The sequence below is a fragment of the Limulus polyphemus genome, unplaced genomic scaffold (assembly GCF_000517525.1).
Source record: "Limulus polyphemus unplaced genomic scaffold, Limulus_polyphemus-2.1.2 Scaffold1043, whole genome shotgun sequence".
NCBI classification, from domain to species: Eukaryota; Metazoa; Arthropoda; class Merostomata; order Xiphosura; family Limulidae; genus Limulus; species Limulus polyphemus.
Genome location: NW_013666653.1, coordinates 41,880 through 56,881, shown reverse-complemented (window position 1 = coordinate 56,881; position 15,002 = coordinate 41,880). Strand labels below are relative to the sequence as shown.

At 29.0% G+C, this 15,002-nt stretch overlaps 1 protein-coding gene across 1 annotated transcript in view; it reads left to right on the top strand.

Annotated features, from left to right (window-relative positions):
* Nucleotides 1-15,002, top strand: part of LOC106461843 (CCR4-NOT transcription complex subunit 1-like) — a gene marked incomplete at its 3' end in the record, with an annotated part of 54,932 nt that overhangs the window by 5,463 nt on the left and 34,467 nt on the right. Inside the window, exons 2-12 of the mRNA XM_013921704.1 lie at nucleotides 2,356-2,536; nucleotides 3,613-3,750; nucleotides 6,177-6,286; nucleotides 7,267-7,322; nucleotides 8,854-8,980; nucleotides 10,715-10,816; nucleotides 11,152-11,322; nucleotides 11,556-11,680; nucleotides 12,116-12,248; nucleotides 13,115-13,222; nucleotides 14,058-14,297. Coding sequence (XP_013777158.1) covers nucleotides 2,356-2,536; nucleotides 3,613-3,750; nucleotides 6,177-6,286; nucleotides 7,267-7,322; nucleotides 8,854-8,980; nucleotides 10,715-10,816; nucleotides 11,152-11,322; nucleotides 11,556-11,680; nucleotides 12,116-12,248; nucleotides 13,115-13,222; nucleotides 14,058-14,297 — 1,491 coding nt within the window. The remainder of the gene's footprint in view (nucleotides 1-2,355; nucleotides 2,537-3,612; nucleotides 3,751-6,176; nucleotides 6,287-7,266; nucleotides 7,323-8,853; nucleotides 8,981-10,714; nucleotides 10,817-11,151; nucleotides 11,323-11,555; nucleotides 11,681-12,115; nucleotides 12,249-13,114; nucleotides 13,223-14,057; nucleotides 14,298-15,002) is intronic.

Below are 15,002 nucleotides of genomic sequence, written 5' to 3'. Positions count from 1 at the left end.
CACACACACACACCTTACTTCATGGACTTTTGCTATAATGTTTACTTGCTGTAATTGAGATTCTAAATACATTAATTTACTCTCAAATGCAGTGTACTGTATTGTTTCGAGTGTCCTCAAGATTGCAATTAGGCCTACAATTCTCAAATACCACTAATTAATCCTGGCATCTTTTCTTAATTTATTTTCCATATATATATATTTGTCCTGTAGTGTTTTTTTCTGTTTTAAAATATCTTTATTTTAGTAGATTCAGTACCTAATTCAGGAGTGTAGCTCATTAATAAGCCAGCCCAGTTTTGTGTCAAGTTTGTGTAGTGCAGTTGATAAACTTTTTCATCATCAAAAGGTAAGATATTTGTTCAATTGTTTATCATACTCATTCACATAATATTTAGCATAACAAAATTTCAAAATGTGGTGGTAAAACAAACTGCCACAAGTTTTTAAAAGATCTGAAATATTAGTGAAAAATATAAGATAGCAATAATATTACCTGTTTCTCAATACTTAACCCATTGACTGTGACTACTCTAAATGCACACAGAATTTTTGCAAGCCTTACACTAGTACAGCACACACAAACATTCAACTGCTTGAGGTGGACCATATCATATATGGCAGATCAGTAGTCAATGGGTTAAATTCATATTTTAGTGGACACAATCTTAGGTTTGTTTTACTGAAAGTGGGGAAAAACATATTATTCAATCTTTGTAAACTTGAATCCTTAAGTGAACCTTTAACTTTGAATTTGCTTAAGTGTTTTATAACTCTTTAAATTTGTAATCTTTAGGACTTGGCTACACCTGTAAAGACAATCTAATATAAATAGTTACAGCTGTAGGCTAGAAAAATACAGTAGCTGTTTATCTAAGTTTTATGAAGATGCATGATAGTGTGTTGTGTGTCAAAAAAAACCTGCAGGACACATTTTATTATTATCAAGAGTATTGATTTAGCAATTTCCCACTTTCTGTAGCTTTGACTGTGATAATCCAAACTATAGCATATTTTCACTGGATGTGCTGTACTGGACCCTTACTTCACATACCAGATTTCAAGGCAATTCATTAAGAAATACACAATATATAAAATCTCCAATTTTGATTTAATTTTTTCTTCCAACTGAAAGTACAGAAACTTTATTTGACAAATATACTCAACTTTTATGGAATTTTTATTTTTTTAATTTGGTACACTGATATATCACTACAAGCTTTACAATTAGGTGTCAAATTTGGTCAAAATATAAGTCACCAAGTTATTCAACAAAAATCTCAATTTTGACCAAAATCTTTGCACATGCCTATGCAAAAAGTCAAGTGAACTATTGGTCTGAAATTTTTACTACAGCTTCATCCAAGAGTAAAGGTAGACTGTTTTTAGTTTTCATAATTTGTATTAAAAACAGCTGATTTAGAGCAGCAAAACTATATGGTGAAAGCATGTGCAGATATATAAGTATTGGTTTGGCCAATCAAACTAGATTAGCATTTTCATTATCAAGTTCTCAAAAGAATTGTACAGGTGGATGGTTATTATTCATTACCAATTTTTAAGCACAAATTTGCTAAATTTTATGAAATACTCCTATTTAAGGAATGTTTAGTGTCATGATATGAGCTTAAGCAATTAGCATAAATAATGATGCTTGACACAGCTGTACTGAGTGCACATGGGTGATGACAAGAAACTGTTAATCTAGTTTCCAGGGCATTACTATAAAGGAAGTTATTAACATTATTTTAGAGAGGAAAACTACCACCATATATTTTAAAGAATCTGGTTGGTTCTGTAAAGTATAGGTCTGTTCCAAATAATAGGGTTACGATCCTAAAGCTGATGTGTGGTTACTATAGAATGTATCTTACTCTTTGTGGTTTTGTATTGTATATTGACAAAGCCAAACTGGTATCTACACAGCACTGATAAGACTTTTACAGCAAGTATTCATTCATTAGTTAGTCAGGCTGCATTTTTTTGTTCAACTTGAGGCATGATGGTGAGTAAAACAAAATGAGGCCTAGCTAACTAGTAAATGAATATTTGCCATAAAATTCTTATCAATGCTATAAGTGTAGCTACCAGTTTGACTGCTAATTGTAATTACATTCTTTTAAATTGCATGCTCAATCCTTTTTGACCACACCTTTTATTCACAACTAAGGTGATTTTGATTACTTATTTTACTAGACAAATTTCAAAAAGCTTGCTTTTATTTTGTATGTTTCTAGTGGTAGAAAAAATTAAATGCTGTTTGGCATACCTGTAAGCTCCTTCTTTTTCTACGGTTCAGATCTTGTTCAATGAATTATACAAGTGTATGGACGTAAGTCTATTTCATTCTTTTAGAGCTTAAACCCACATCCTCATCTTCTGCCAAATTTAAGTAAAGTGCTTAAACTTACCCAGGTGCAAGAAGTAGCATTTGGACTTGCACTTCTTCATTCTTCACATGGTGATATCTGTAATTACGCAATCCAATTTGTAAAAGAGAAGATCCCAGAACTTTTACAGGCTTACACTAACTCAGGTAATTGATCGTTGTGTGTTTCAACTTTAACTCTCTGAAATTGGGCTTTGTCATTTTAGCAAACCTTGTAATAATGGGACTTTAGTACTAAAATTCTGAATATACTGTGTATGTTTTGTCAAGCTTTCATCTAACAAAATAAAACTGATTTTGTAATACTGTATGTCTACTAAAGAGTTGTGAATTTACAAAGCCTTCTAAGTCAGATTAAGCAAAAGTGTTCATTTGCATAACCTTTAGAAACTCCTAAGTGAATACTAAGTTTTTGTTTTTTTTTGTAAAGCTATTTTCTTATTTTCTCTACCCTGACACCAATTAGCAAAAATAGTGAAACAAAAAAAATTTATAAATATGAAGTTTTTTAATTTTATTACTTTACAGTGCCATTTAAGCCCTATAGAACAATGAGACAATCAATTAATACAGCAACTACCACAGAGAGGAAACAGTGTAAACAACTGATCAAGTTATGATCAAATAATTCAGTTAGCCTGAGCTGGTCTTGTGATTTTAAAATAATCTTTTTGTGTTCTGTTATTTAACCTAACAATTTTCTAATTTTTTACATTTAAGACTTGACTGGGCAAATGGGTCTACTTCAATAAGACTACTTTTTTATACTATATTGGTAATTCATGTTGCTTTCAAGTATCCATTTTTTTAAAAAAAGATACATCATGTAATAAAATAGAATGAAGAAAATCTACTTTGACTTGATTGGTTTTTAGCTAATCTATCAATAAGATAAAAACATTCTGATAGCAGCTAAAGAACTGAAAACCATGATTTTTGAAACTATGAAACTGAGACTAAATTATCTACTGAATACTAAAAATTAAACCTAATTTTTCTTTAGTTTGAGGTTTATCTTTTATCTTGCTTTTAGTAATTTTAAAACTGTAGTTAATATTTTTGAATCACTTTCTTCTTTAGAAATTAAGATCACAATGTAATATTGCTCAAGATTCTTGTTTTTTTTAATATCAACTTTACAGTAATTTCTGTTTTATTCAGTTGTATGAAGTTCTTGTTAGAATTGATTAAATATTAGTGTATTTTGTTGGTCATATTCCAAGGAGGTCTAGAACAAAGCTTGCAGGATTTTTCAACCGAGTTTGTTCATCTGTTGTTAATCTTTATCCTCCATACTTCCAAAGACAAAGCTGGGCTGAGCAGTGAAGATAAAGAAGCTTTTTTGCAAACTCTGAGAAGAGGTGAGAAATTGTTTTCTAGTAATCAAAATAAATAAAAGTTAGAAATTGGATGTTTTAAACAACAAACTGTTTTCAAAGTAAAAGTATAGATTACAAAGGATGTTGTAACACTCCCACTTTTACATATTTGACTTGTATAATAACTGTAACTTGTATTATTATATTAATTTTCTGAGGGCATCTCCCCCCTCCCCATCTCTAGTTTGAGCTGCCTTTGGCAGCATGGGAGTTGCTTTTAGCAGCTCCTCATTCTTTCAATCTCTTATTGTAACATCTACATGTCTAGCCAAGCACCCCCACTTTACAACTCCTTCCTACACCACTGGATTATGTGAACAATTTGATGTGCTCATTTTAATTTTTTCATTAAAACAAACATTCATACTATACTGTTTACAAATATAAAACAATAAATGTTTGTTTTTCTATGCAGCAAATATATATAGTCAAATATATAAAAGTTTACTATATCAGCCTACCATGGTTTTGGTTGAGCAGGGGACTTAAGTTGTTGTTGAAATCTTAAATAAGGCTTTGTTGTTCTGTCAGTACATAAATTAGAAAAGTAAGAGTAATAAAAATGACACTTATAACACTAGGCAAGTTTGCAACATTTCAAGACATTGCATTATATGTAATGAAATTTTAGCACTTTGTACATTTGTGCCAAAGTTTAATAGTAATGTCTTGTATAGTCTAATACTAAGTAACTAAAAATGAATCTGTTAGTTATAGTTGCCAGATGAGTGTTTTGATTTAAAAAATCATGGGTCATGTGATCAAATGTGCTAAAATGTGTACAAACATGATATTTTTTTATGTTTGCAAATAGTTTTACTATATTATTTTTATACACTCATTACTTTATTCCTTCAAATATACTGGACATAGCAAAGTGATTGAATTTATGAATTTTTACTTGTTCAAATTTTCAGTCTTGAAAAATAAATGACAGTTTGGGAAGGCAAGTTGCACAATGAGTTAGAAAATTTAAAAATATTCTAAAAATTACATCTTTCTTTCTCTTTTGATTTTATTTCCACTATTTGATTGTAACTAATGTTTGTTTGAAACTTCTTCTCATCTTGTGATAATAAGTATAAAATATGGGGTTAATTATCGGTTTTAATAACAGCTGTATTGCCAATCTAATTTGATTAAGTGATATTCTAGTTGCTGAGAATTTTTACATCAAACATTGCTCAGATTTAAGTTGTTATGAAAACGGATCTTTCTTTGTGGTGATAAGTGAGGAAAGTTTCTTCTCTTATGCTGGAGATGAAGGAAGAGACAATAGCTAGGAATGAGGAAAGGTTTTCTTCTGATGGATATAGGAGTAGAATCTTAACCCTAATTATGAAGATCAAAGTTGAAATTTGGGGGGGGGGGTGAAATGTGGTTTAATTAAATTTTATTAGTCATTTGTTTCTATATAATGTAAATTTAACTTTTAGGAATAAACAAAAATATTTGATGCAATAGTTACTCCTTAAAGTAAGATTATTTTAATCATAAAATTTGTTGATCATGTAAAAAAAAAAATGTATTGCTAAAATACCTAATGATATAATAATGTACAAATATTGAAATAACTTGTGCTGTTGCCTTTAAAACTTGACTCTAAGAAGACAAACTTTAGGTTCCCCAAACTGAAAACCTTATGGCTAGCAACTACAAACCTTTTAGTACAGAAGCTTGAATAAAGGGTGTTGTCATGACGTGTCATAGTTCTATTGCGACCTTATCTCTTGTGGTTAAAGTTAGTTCTAAGTGTTAATACTTGCTACTTTTACAATAAAATAGATGGCATGTGAATGAAAATTATTTGAAGTGCATATATTAAAGTGCATTTTAGAAATTTTGAATTTAATGGTTTAGTATATTACTTATACTTCAAACAATTTAAATTTTAAAGTATTTTACTTATTGAGTACTTTAAATACACTTTAGGAAGAAACTGAACTGGAATTTCACTCACTTCTTAAATGCTAAATGGCCTTAAGTATAGGAATTATGATAAATTTTAGTTCTGTTATTTTTGGAGTAGAAAAGTGTTTTAGCTACATATTAATTAACTGTACAATTGTCAAGAAAAGCAAAATATCTGATAGTGTGATTGTGGGAAAATAGTTTTCTTTCTCAATGTTATACTGTAGTTGTGACATACACCTAAGAAAAGGCAAAATGAGTTTCAAGTGAAATATTTTGCAGTTTATATTGTGCAATATTTTTAAATTCTCAGTTTGTTGAATGCATAATTGTATTTAAAAGTTTAGCAATTACTAGTACATTGAATATATTTTTTCAATTTTCATTAATAAATAGCATTTTTCATAATATTAGTTTTTCCTTAATCTTCTAATTTGACTCTTTGCACATTTATTGACCTTCTAATACTTCTTGATCTTTTGTTTACTTTTTGTCAGACTTTCCTCAAGAAAAAGTACCAGTTATTTTGGCACCCTTGTTATACCCCACAAAACAGGATATTTTTATGGAAAAAGCAGTTTCTGTGTCAAGAACAATGGCTAAAGAGGTGCAGCTCAAAATTTGTCTTAAAATATGGTTATAGACCTTTAGTTATGTATAATGAAAAGAGTTGTTATTGTGTTGAACTGAAATTTGGTGGATTTACTTCATGCAGGAATGAGTAATGCAGATTTTCCTCCCATCCCAAATGATCTCTAGTTTCTGATCTCTTCCAATCCCAACAATTTTAGATTTAAAAAAACTTATTTTTTTATTTCAATTTTTGATTATTTTTTGAAATATATAAGTAAATAGACATTTATACCTATTCCTCAATATACTGCATTGAATTTTATACCATCAGTACTTGTATTTGTTTATTTGAAAACATCATAGCCAATAGGAATATAATTTTCTGTGTTCAGTACTATATTGATTTACAGAACAGGTACTTGTTATTAGTCTGAAACTAATTTTTTTATTATTATTTTGGCAACTGAAAGAATGTGTTTTTGAAATAAGGCTGTTAAGATATTTCTTAACTTTTTGAATTAGATTCAGTTTCACTAACAGACTGAAATTTGTGCTTATAAAATGAATGTGAGAAAACATTATTTGTGTAAAACAATATTAAAAGCAATTTATATTAAAAAAGAGGAAAAGCACTTTTTCTATTTCTGTCTTGAACTCCAGTTGAAGTAAAGGTTTGTAAAAAATTTTGAAGTAGTTTATTATTGTTTCTTGCTCTTTTCTGTAATTTTAAAATTAGCTTACAAAAATATTATAAGAATATATAAAGTCTTGTCCACGTAGTGTTGCAGTAATAATGCTTTCTCTAAACATAAATTTAATATCTTGAAATAGAATCTGCATTAGCCCTGAAATAAGTTTTGTTCATCTGTTAACAAATGGGATATGTATGTATTTTATTGTTCAAATTATCTGTTACTCAATTTAATCTATATAAAGAAATGTTACAAGTTTTTCTTAACATTATTTTATTGTGACTTTTCTTAGTAATGTTTTCAAACTTTCTTTTGTGTTTAGATTGATGATTCAGTGGTAGACCTTGTTAGAGAAATAGGGTACTTTTTTACCGCAAGGTAATGATCTTGTGATTTTCAGGTATTTTTATTATTCATGTTTTATTAAAAGATTTGTAATTGAATCCCTTTTGAATGTTTTTCTTTGGGGGGAGTATTAAGAAGTTATTTGGAAGGTGAGTTTCGAGAATTATAATTTAGGAATTTTCTGAACATACTTTTTAATGTTTTTTTTCTTCAAACTTAACATTTAACTCTTGAATATTGTTTCTCAAACCTAATTCTATGTGGACCTGTAATAATAACAACAATGTTTAATGAAATTACTGTATTATTATCATTATTGGTTGTGGTGGAAGAAACTAACAATATATTGACTTTGAAAGATGTTAAGATGCTACTATACGATAAAGGACACAGCCATATACTATATTATGCAAGTGTTGACTTGAATGCCATGTTCTTTTATACACTTATTAGTAACAATACAGTTGCTGACCTTATGTGTCAGCCAATTTTTCTGAAACAAATTTTTCATCAATGTTTTTTCTATATCATTAAAATCAATATAAATGAATATTAAGTAGAGCTGAGGAATTTAGTCGAATAATTGATAAAATCACTTGTTTACATATATGAACAGTGATCATAACTCAACTGAGTGAAAGTAATATAAATTTCTTGGTAATACTAGTGAAGCTCTACTTGTACTCCACTCCCCACATGTACAATATCCTGGGTTTGTTCCTGTTCTGAATAAGTACTCAAAGTATGAATCTCTAACGATGTTTAACATAATTTGAAACATGCATGAAACATACTTTGAAAAAAGTTGAACAAGTACTCCATCTAACAAGCTTTGACATTGTTCTTTAAATATTATGTATTCCTTATTCAAAATGTTTTAAAATAATTATTTCCAACAGTGAAAGAAGTATTCAACTAATTAACACATGTAGATTTGTAAAGGAAACTAGCAGTATTTTTATAAGCATATTTATAATATTTTTAGTTCATTAACTTTATATTGAAATTTGTTTCTAAAAATGTCATGAAATATGTTTATGTTCATCAACTACAGTTCCTTAGTTTTAGTTCAGTAGTCTTGTAGCTCTTTGGATTTTTCTGATATGTAGTAACTGAAATAAAATTGAAAATTTCATTTTACCAACCTTATCCAGCTCGCACTGAAACAGTTGCTATTCATGTCATTTACTAATACAAATAGCATCTCAGCCCTACAATGTGTTGTATCCTCAGCCCACCTAAAGATCCTTTTAGGCTTTTATAGAAAAAAAAATCACCTTTAAAAACTATAGTAATTTATTAACTTGACGTTTTGAGCAAATACTCTTTCTTGTCTTTTTTGTTAACGTTTTTGGCTTTTTCTCTCTCTCTCTCACTCTCACACACACACACACACACACACACACACACACACACACACACACACACACACACACACACACACACACACACACACACACACACACACACACACACACACACACACACACACACACACACACCTTCTGCTGTAACCAGATGTAATTTGATTCTGAAAACAGATGAATATCTTGTGGTTTTTCAGCCTCGATGCTTGCAAGTCAAACTTGATTAATTTATGCCAGAACCAGATCACACCATCAATTGTGGCAAGAATTTTGGGCTTGATGGCAAGAACACATACTGGGCTGGGTGATGGTATTTTACTTCAGGTAGGTGTTTTTATATGTTGCTTGTCTTAACTTTGCCACACATTAGTAACAGCTAGTTCATAAGAAATTAGTGCAGATGATGCTGCTTTTGTGAATATTTGTATATGATATTTATACAAGTTTGTGGCTTTTAAGATTTCATTGTAATATGGTTTTTAATAAACCATTAAAAACGTGTTCTTTTGTTGTAGATATTATTACATATTTTTGTCTTTCTTCATTTTTGTAAACTTCCTGCAGTTTTTAGTTTATAAAACTGTATATTGTATTTTTGTTATGACTCTTAAAACAAGGCATGCACTTTTAATGTGTTTGTGATCAGTGGTGTCATTAAGTACTCAAAAGATTTGAGGCTTGGGCCCATAGGTGCAAGACTTTTAAGTGTTTTTGTATGATATCAATCATGGTTTTCTATTCTGATTTTGCAAGACACCAACTGAGGATTTGGGGCACTATCATATAGAATCTGGGCACAGGACCCATGTGCCAGTGCCTAGCAATGCCTTTGTTTATGATCATTTGGTGTTCAATAAAAACATCTTGTTTACAATGCCCAAAATACAAGCACACCACCTTAAATGTTTTTTGTTTTGTTTTTTATTAGAAGGTTCATTCCAATGCAAATAAGTTTTAAACACATTATCTTCATATATACTTGTTCAGTTTCAGTGAACTTCTTTTTCCCATTCAAGAAGTTACTTAGGCTGGTAAAACCTAATATTATGACTTTTTTGGAGAAGTGAAACTTGTTACAATTAAGTACTAAATTATTTAATTAAGCCTACCTCATTTCTTTTTTTACAAAAACATTATTTTTTCTAAATATGATTCAAATGAAGTATAAATTGATAAAACAACTTTAAAAAAAATCAAGTCTGTATTTGTGGTAATTTTTTTTTCTCTATCTTGGCAGCAACATATCACTAAGATCTTTTATCTCTCTGTTCCAATCTATACCTGAATATCCATTGAATTGGGAGTTATATTGGCTTATATAGTTGAAAATAAAAAGAACTTTCATTATGTATTTAGATCTCTAGACTATGACTTCAAAGTTGAGATCTAGGCAAGTACATATCACCATAGTAATCAATGTTGAGAAATAGTGATTGGATAAAAATCGATTAAAACTATACTTGTATTAAAGTTATAAGATCAAGTTAGCTGAATGTTATTTAAGAATATCAAACTTTCCTTTTATGTGGCTACTAGAGCCATATACTAAAAAGAATTAAGAAAATTTACAAACAAATGATTCTGTTTTGAGCAGGCTGAAATCAATCTAATATCATGTTTTGTGTGTTGTATAAAATTAAATAAAACTGCTCATTAAATACTTTTTAACTTAGGTATTTCTTTTGTTTTTAATATGTGAAAGAATGACTACAAATTAGTTTTGTGTAATTTTTATAACTCAATGGTGCAATTTTCATCTTGTGTCAGGATGCCCCTAAAAAGGCATGATAGTTAAATGTACTGTTTTAGTATGTTATTAAATATTCAGAAGCTTGTGTTGTTTATTGATAGTGCATATAGTCTATATTAGATATGTACTTGTGCAAGATTGAAATTTTCTATCATAGATCATTAATAATGTATAAAAGTGATTAGAATATAAAGCTGTAATGAAATGTGTATTTCACAATCTTGGAAACATCACCTACGCATGCAGTTGGCAGTTTCTAATAAATGAAATGAAAGTATTAAATATGTAAATGGTTTATGCTACTATAGGAATATGGTGTAGAGGCAAGAGGTATGCGGGATGTTTCTAAGAAGTCAGAAGGACACTCCAACTGGAATGTGGATGTTTTTGTTCAAGCCCTTAATGAGCTAGTATGTGTGAATCTTTATTTTTGCATAATAACAAAGCTAGGTTTAATATCCCTTGAGCATAAATTCTGAGAACTACTCATCTTTCAGTAAAACTTTTCAAATGTACAATTTTCTTTCTGTATAATCTCCTAATAAAGGAACACTATTATTCCTCTGTAGATCTAACACAAGTGCTCTATTCTTTTTCTCTCTAGAAAATCTGCTAGTAAATGTTATGGTATTTTTTGCACCAGATAGCTAAGATATTAAGAAATTCTTATGTTAGTAAATGTATGACTATAAAGTGAATTTTAAATTTGTATCCTTTATCATATTATAATATTTTACTTTTTTAGGTACCATCTTTGAATTGGAAGGATGTAGTATGGGAATTGGATCATTCTGGTTTTATAGTGAAAGACAGAGAGGGTATAAAACTTTTGTGGCATTCATTGATGATAGGACTAGACCATAACATATTTCCATCTGAGTATATATTTAGACATTGGAGAAATTCTGAAGGACAGGTATATGACTAAGCCTGAATAAAGTATCATTTTAGTTTATTGAACAAAATTCACTTCGTTAAAATTAATTTAATTTCATATGAATTGTAATTTGTAAATGCATTGAAATAAAACAAATGTATTTATATAGATTTTGAAACTCTTAATGAAAAGGAGTAATAGTTAAAAGATAAAAAAGCAATAAAATTATTATTATTACTAATTAATGTTTCTTTTTCCTTTTTCTTTTCTAGCTCTCACTATTTCAACAAATTTTAAAGAACTCAGATGTATTATGCCTTTTGGATTACAGCTGTAACACTATTGAAACTGATATTTTAAAACCCCCACCAGAGAAGAACAGAGATATTTCTAATTGGTAGTAGTCTTAAGCAAACCTTGTAGAAATAGTAGTTTTATTATTATCATTAAATATTATTATGGATGTGGAACACATAAATTTCTAGTTTAAACTTTTATTCAGACTTTACTGTATAATGTTGGGAATTACATGGGTATTTGAATGCAATAATGTGAAAAAGTTTGAAATATCTTTAAACAGACTTATAATACTGAATAACTTCTTGAAATAGAATACACTTGTAATAACTTTTATATACATACATATTTCGTTGTATAAAACCAGAATTACTTATTTTTGATCATACCAGACCATAAGTAAGAAAACTTCTATACAGGTAGAGGGTGATAAAATGAGGTATTTGAATGAGTTTGGTATAAATATGATAATTAAAAACAACAAAATTCGAAATGTACGAACAAAACTTTGAAAAATTAATTATCTGTTTACTAGGATGTCTGTGGACTTGGTAGAAACTCTTCTTCACCTTTCAGATGTAGGTTATTACAGGTCAGTACAAGAACTTTTTAAGTTTCCCATCCAAAACTGTCCTGATGTATTGGCTTTGGGTCTTCTACAAATTTCGGTATGTAATAATATAATATCATCCATTAGTTTATCTTCTTTAATTTAATTAATTATTGAATTCCAACATTTTTTTTTTTTTTTCTAATCTATGTTTACTTTGCATTAGGAGGTAGAACTTGCTGTGTTATGATTGATGAGCATATAGTACCATATTTATTGGGGTAGTAAAGATAGTTTTAAAAAAAACTCCTGGTATATTAATTTGGCTTGTCATTATAACCTGTGTTAGCATTTATGCTCAACTGATATTAACTCTTATTTCTTGTCACACTAGCAAAAATCTGCTCTTAACAATAATTAAATGATGATTCCTTAAAAAAAAAGTTTTCCTACTCTACGTTAAAACGTTACATTTCTAACAAAATATTTGCCTTGTAACTGCAGCTTGTTGAAGAACTTGTTTCAGTTTAGCTGTAATGTACAAGTTTAAGAGAATCTTAAAAGCAGCCCAAGCAGTATCGACATCTGGTACTACTTTGGGTGAATGAGAAAAGGAGGATAAAATGTCTCTTTTGAGGATGTTTAATGTATCTATTAATTTTCATACTTTTTCGGGTATTTTTGTAGGCCTATAATTACTAAAATATCTTCTGAAAATTAATATTTTTACAAAATGTGCTTTACTTTAGTTTACTGTCATAGAAGTTTTTTGAATAAAATAAATATTCAACTTTCAGAAGGAAATTCTGGAATTTTTTTTAGCATTTTGTTTTTCGTAAAACTGAGCGTACATTTCAAAAACTTGAATTAAACCTAGTGTTCTTATATAAAGCTGATTTTAAAGTATTAGAAATGAGAATTACCAAGAGGAAAATTTTGCAGATGGACACTTATTTTTGCACTTGAATGTAATTTTTTTTGCAGAGCCCTTTACACCTCTTACAACAAGAAATTTTGTCCAACTTGATTCCTATATTTTTAGAAAATCATCCCAATTCAGCTATAGTTCTGCAATATGCTTGGTATTCAGAGGTATGAAAGCTTTCATTTCTATTTCTTTATTATAATATATTTCATTTAAAAAGCAGCTATTTAATTGATTATTTATGCTCTTTAACAAGTTGCAGTAAAGATCCTTCCAATGAAAGTTGGTAATTTATTTGTTTTTAAAAAAATTGCAGATTATTTCACATTGATATAAGCTTTTGTGTGAAAATTGTTGGAAGATGTAGTTTTAATGCAAATGTAACAATTAATAAAATCTTCAGAAATCATCAAAATGTTCAAAAGAATGAACTTTATCATACACATATTTGTAATGTCGACTTCTCTAATATCTGTAGTGTTGATGACTTTAATGTTGACATTTAAAATATTATTCTTCAGTAGCAAAAGAAAATTATGGAAATTGCTATTAATAAAGGTACTCTAGGTATTATTTTTTGGTTATTTAGCATACATAATGAACAAAAAGCAGAACAGTTGTTTTCAATAACAAAGTAGAGCTAAATTGCAGGATAATATAATGTACATAATATTTTAGCCAAAAAATCAAACTAGTAGCTTTTGTATTTTAATATTTCAGAATAACCTTTTGTTAATTGATACTCAACTCTATTTTTAACATTTATCTTTCTTAATACTATATATCCTCTTTATTCCATCATTAGAAAAGGAGAATTATTTGTCAAAATTACAAAATCTATAACTTGTGCATCAATCTTCATATGTGTTTTGTTGTTGTTTTTCTTCATACAAAGATGCCAGTGAATGTTTTTCAAGTTTATACAGTTAGTGTATTTGCATATGATAGTCACTGTAGTGTATGCATAAGTTTTTATTTATTTGTTTTAATATGTATTTGCAGGTCCATTCTGCCACAGTTAGACCTATCGTCATGCATGCTATGATTGAATGGTGTGTTAGAGGAGATTATGACCATAGTCATCTATCACGAATATTGGATGTAACACAAGATTTGAAAGCTTTGTCTGACTTAATGAATTCTACTTCATTTCCCTTTGTTATAGACTTAGCATGTATGGCATATCGACGAGAATATGTGAAGCTGGATACGTGGTTATCAGAGAAGATTGAAGAACATGGAGTGAGTTTTCCTTGCTTTTTTTTTTAACTTCTGAAAATTTGCTTTGAGTAATAAAACTAAAACTAGAAGAATTCTCTAGAAACAAGTTTAAAAAAGATTTTGTGAAGTAAAAGTTGTGTTGGTGTTTTCTTTTTCATTATGAATCTCTAATAATAATAATCGGTATACTTTTGAAAGCCTTGATTGTTAAATAACATTATTCAGTATAGTTAAGCACTAATCTCTCCCACTATTCCTTATTTCAGTGATCATAAATTAGGCATTAACATGCGCACACATTTCTTTTTTTTTTTGGTAGGAGAGGGATTGTTGTGAAACTCCTCCTATGAGCATACTTTAAATTTTTACATAAACTGTTCCAGTTTGTGGTGAGTAGTGTTTACCAGCTGCCTTCTGTCTAGTCTGTCATTTCAAAATTAGGATGGCTAACATGGGTAGTCCTTGTAGTTTTGTAAGAAATTCCAAAAAAAAATAAGCAAACAAATAAAAATGTGTGCATGAGAAGTATAGTTGACTTTTTTCATCCTAAGAATGCTTGGTATGCATGTTTGATAAAATATCCAATAATGATTAACTTGCTTTACTGCCACATTGACAAATAGACAACTCTCCCAGTGACAGCTATATTTTTAGATAATAAAAAAAAAAAAAAAAAAAAAAAATGTTTTAATATCTTATTACTTAACTGGTCAACTTTGGGAAGTA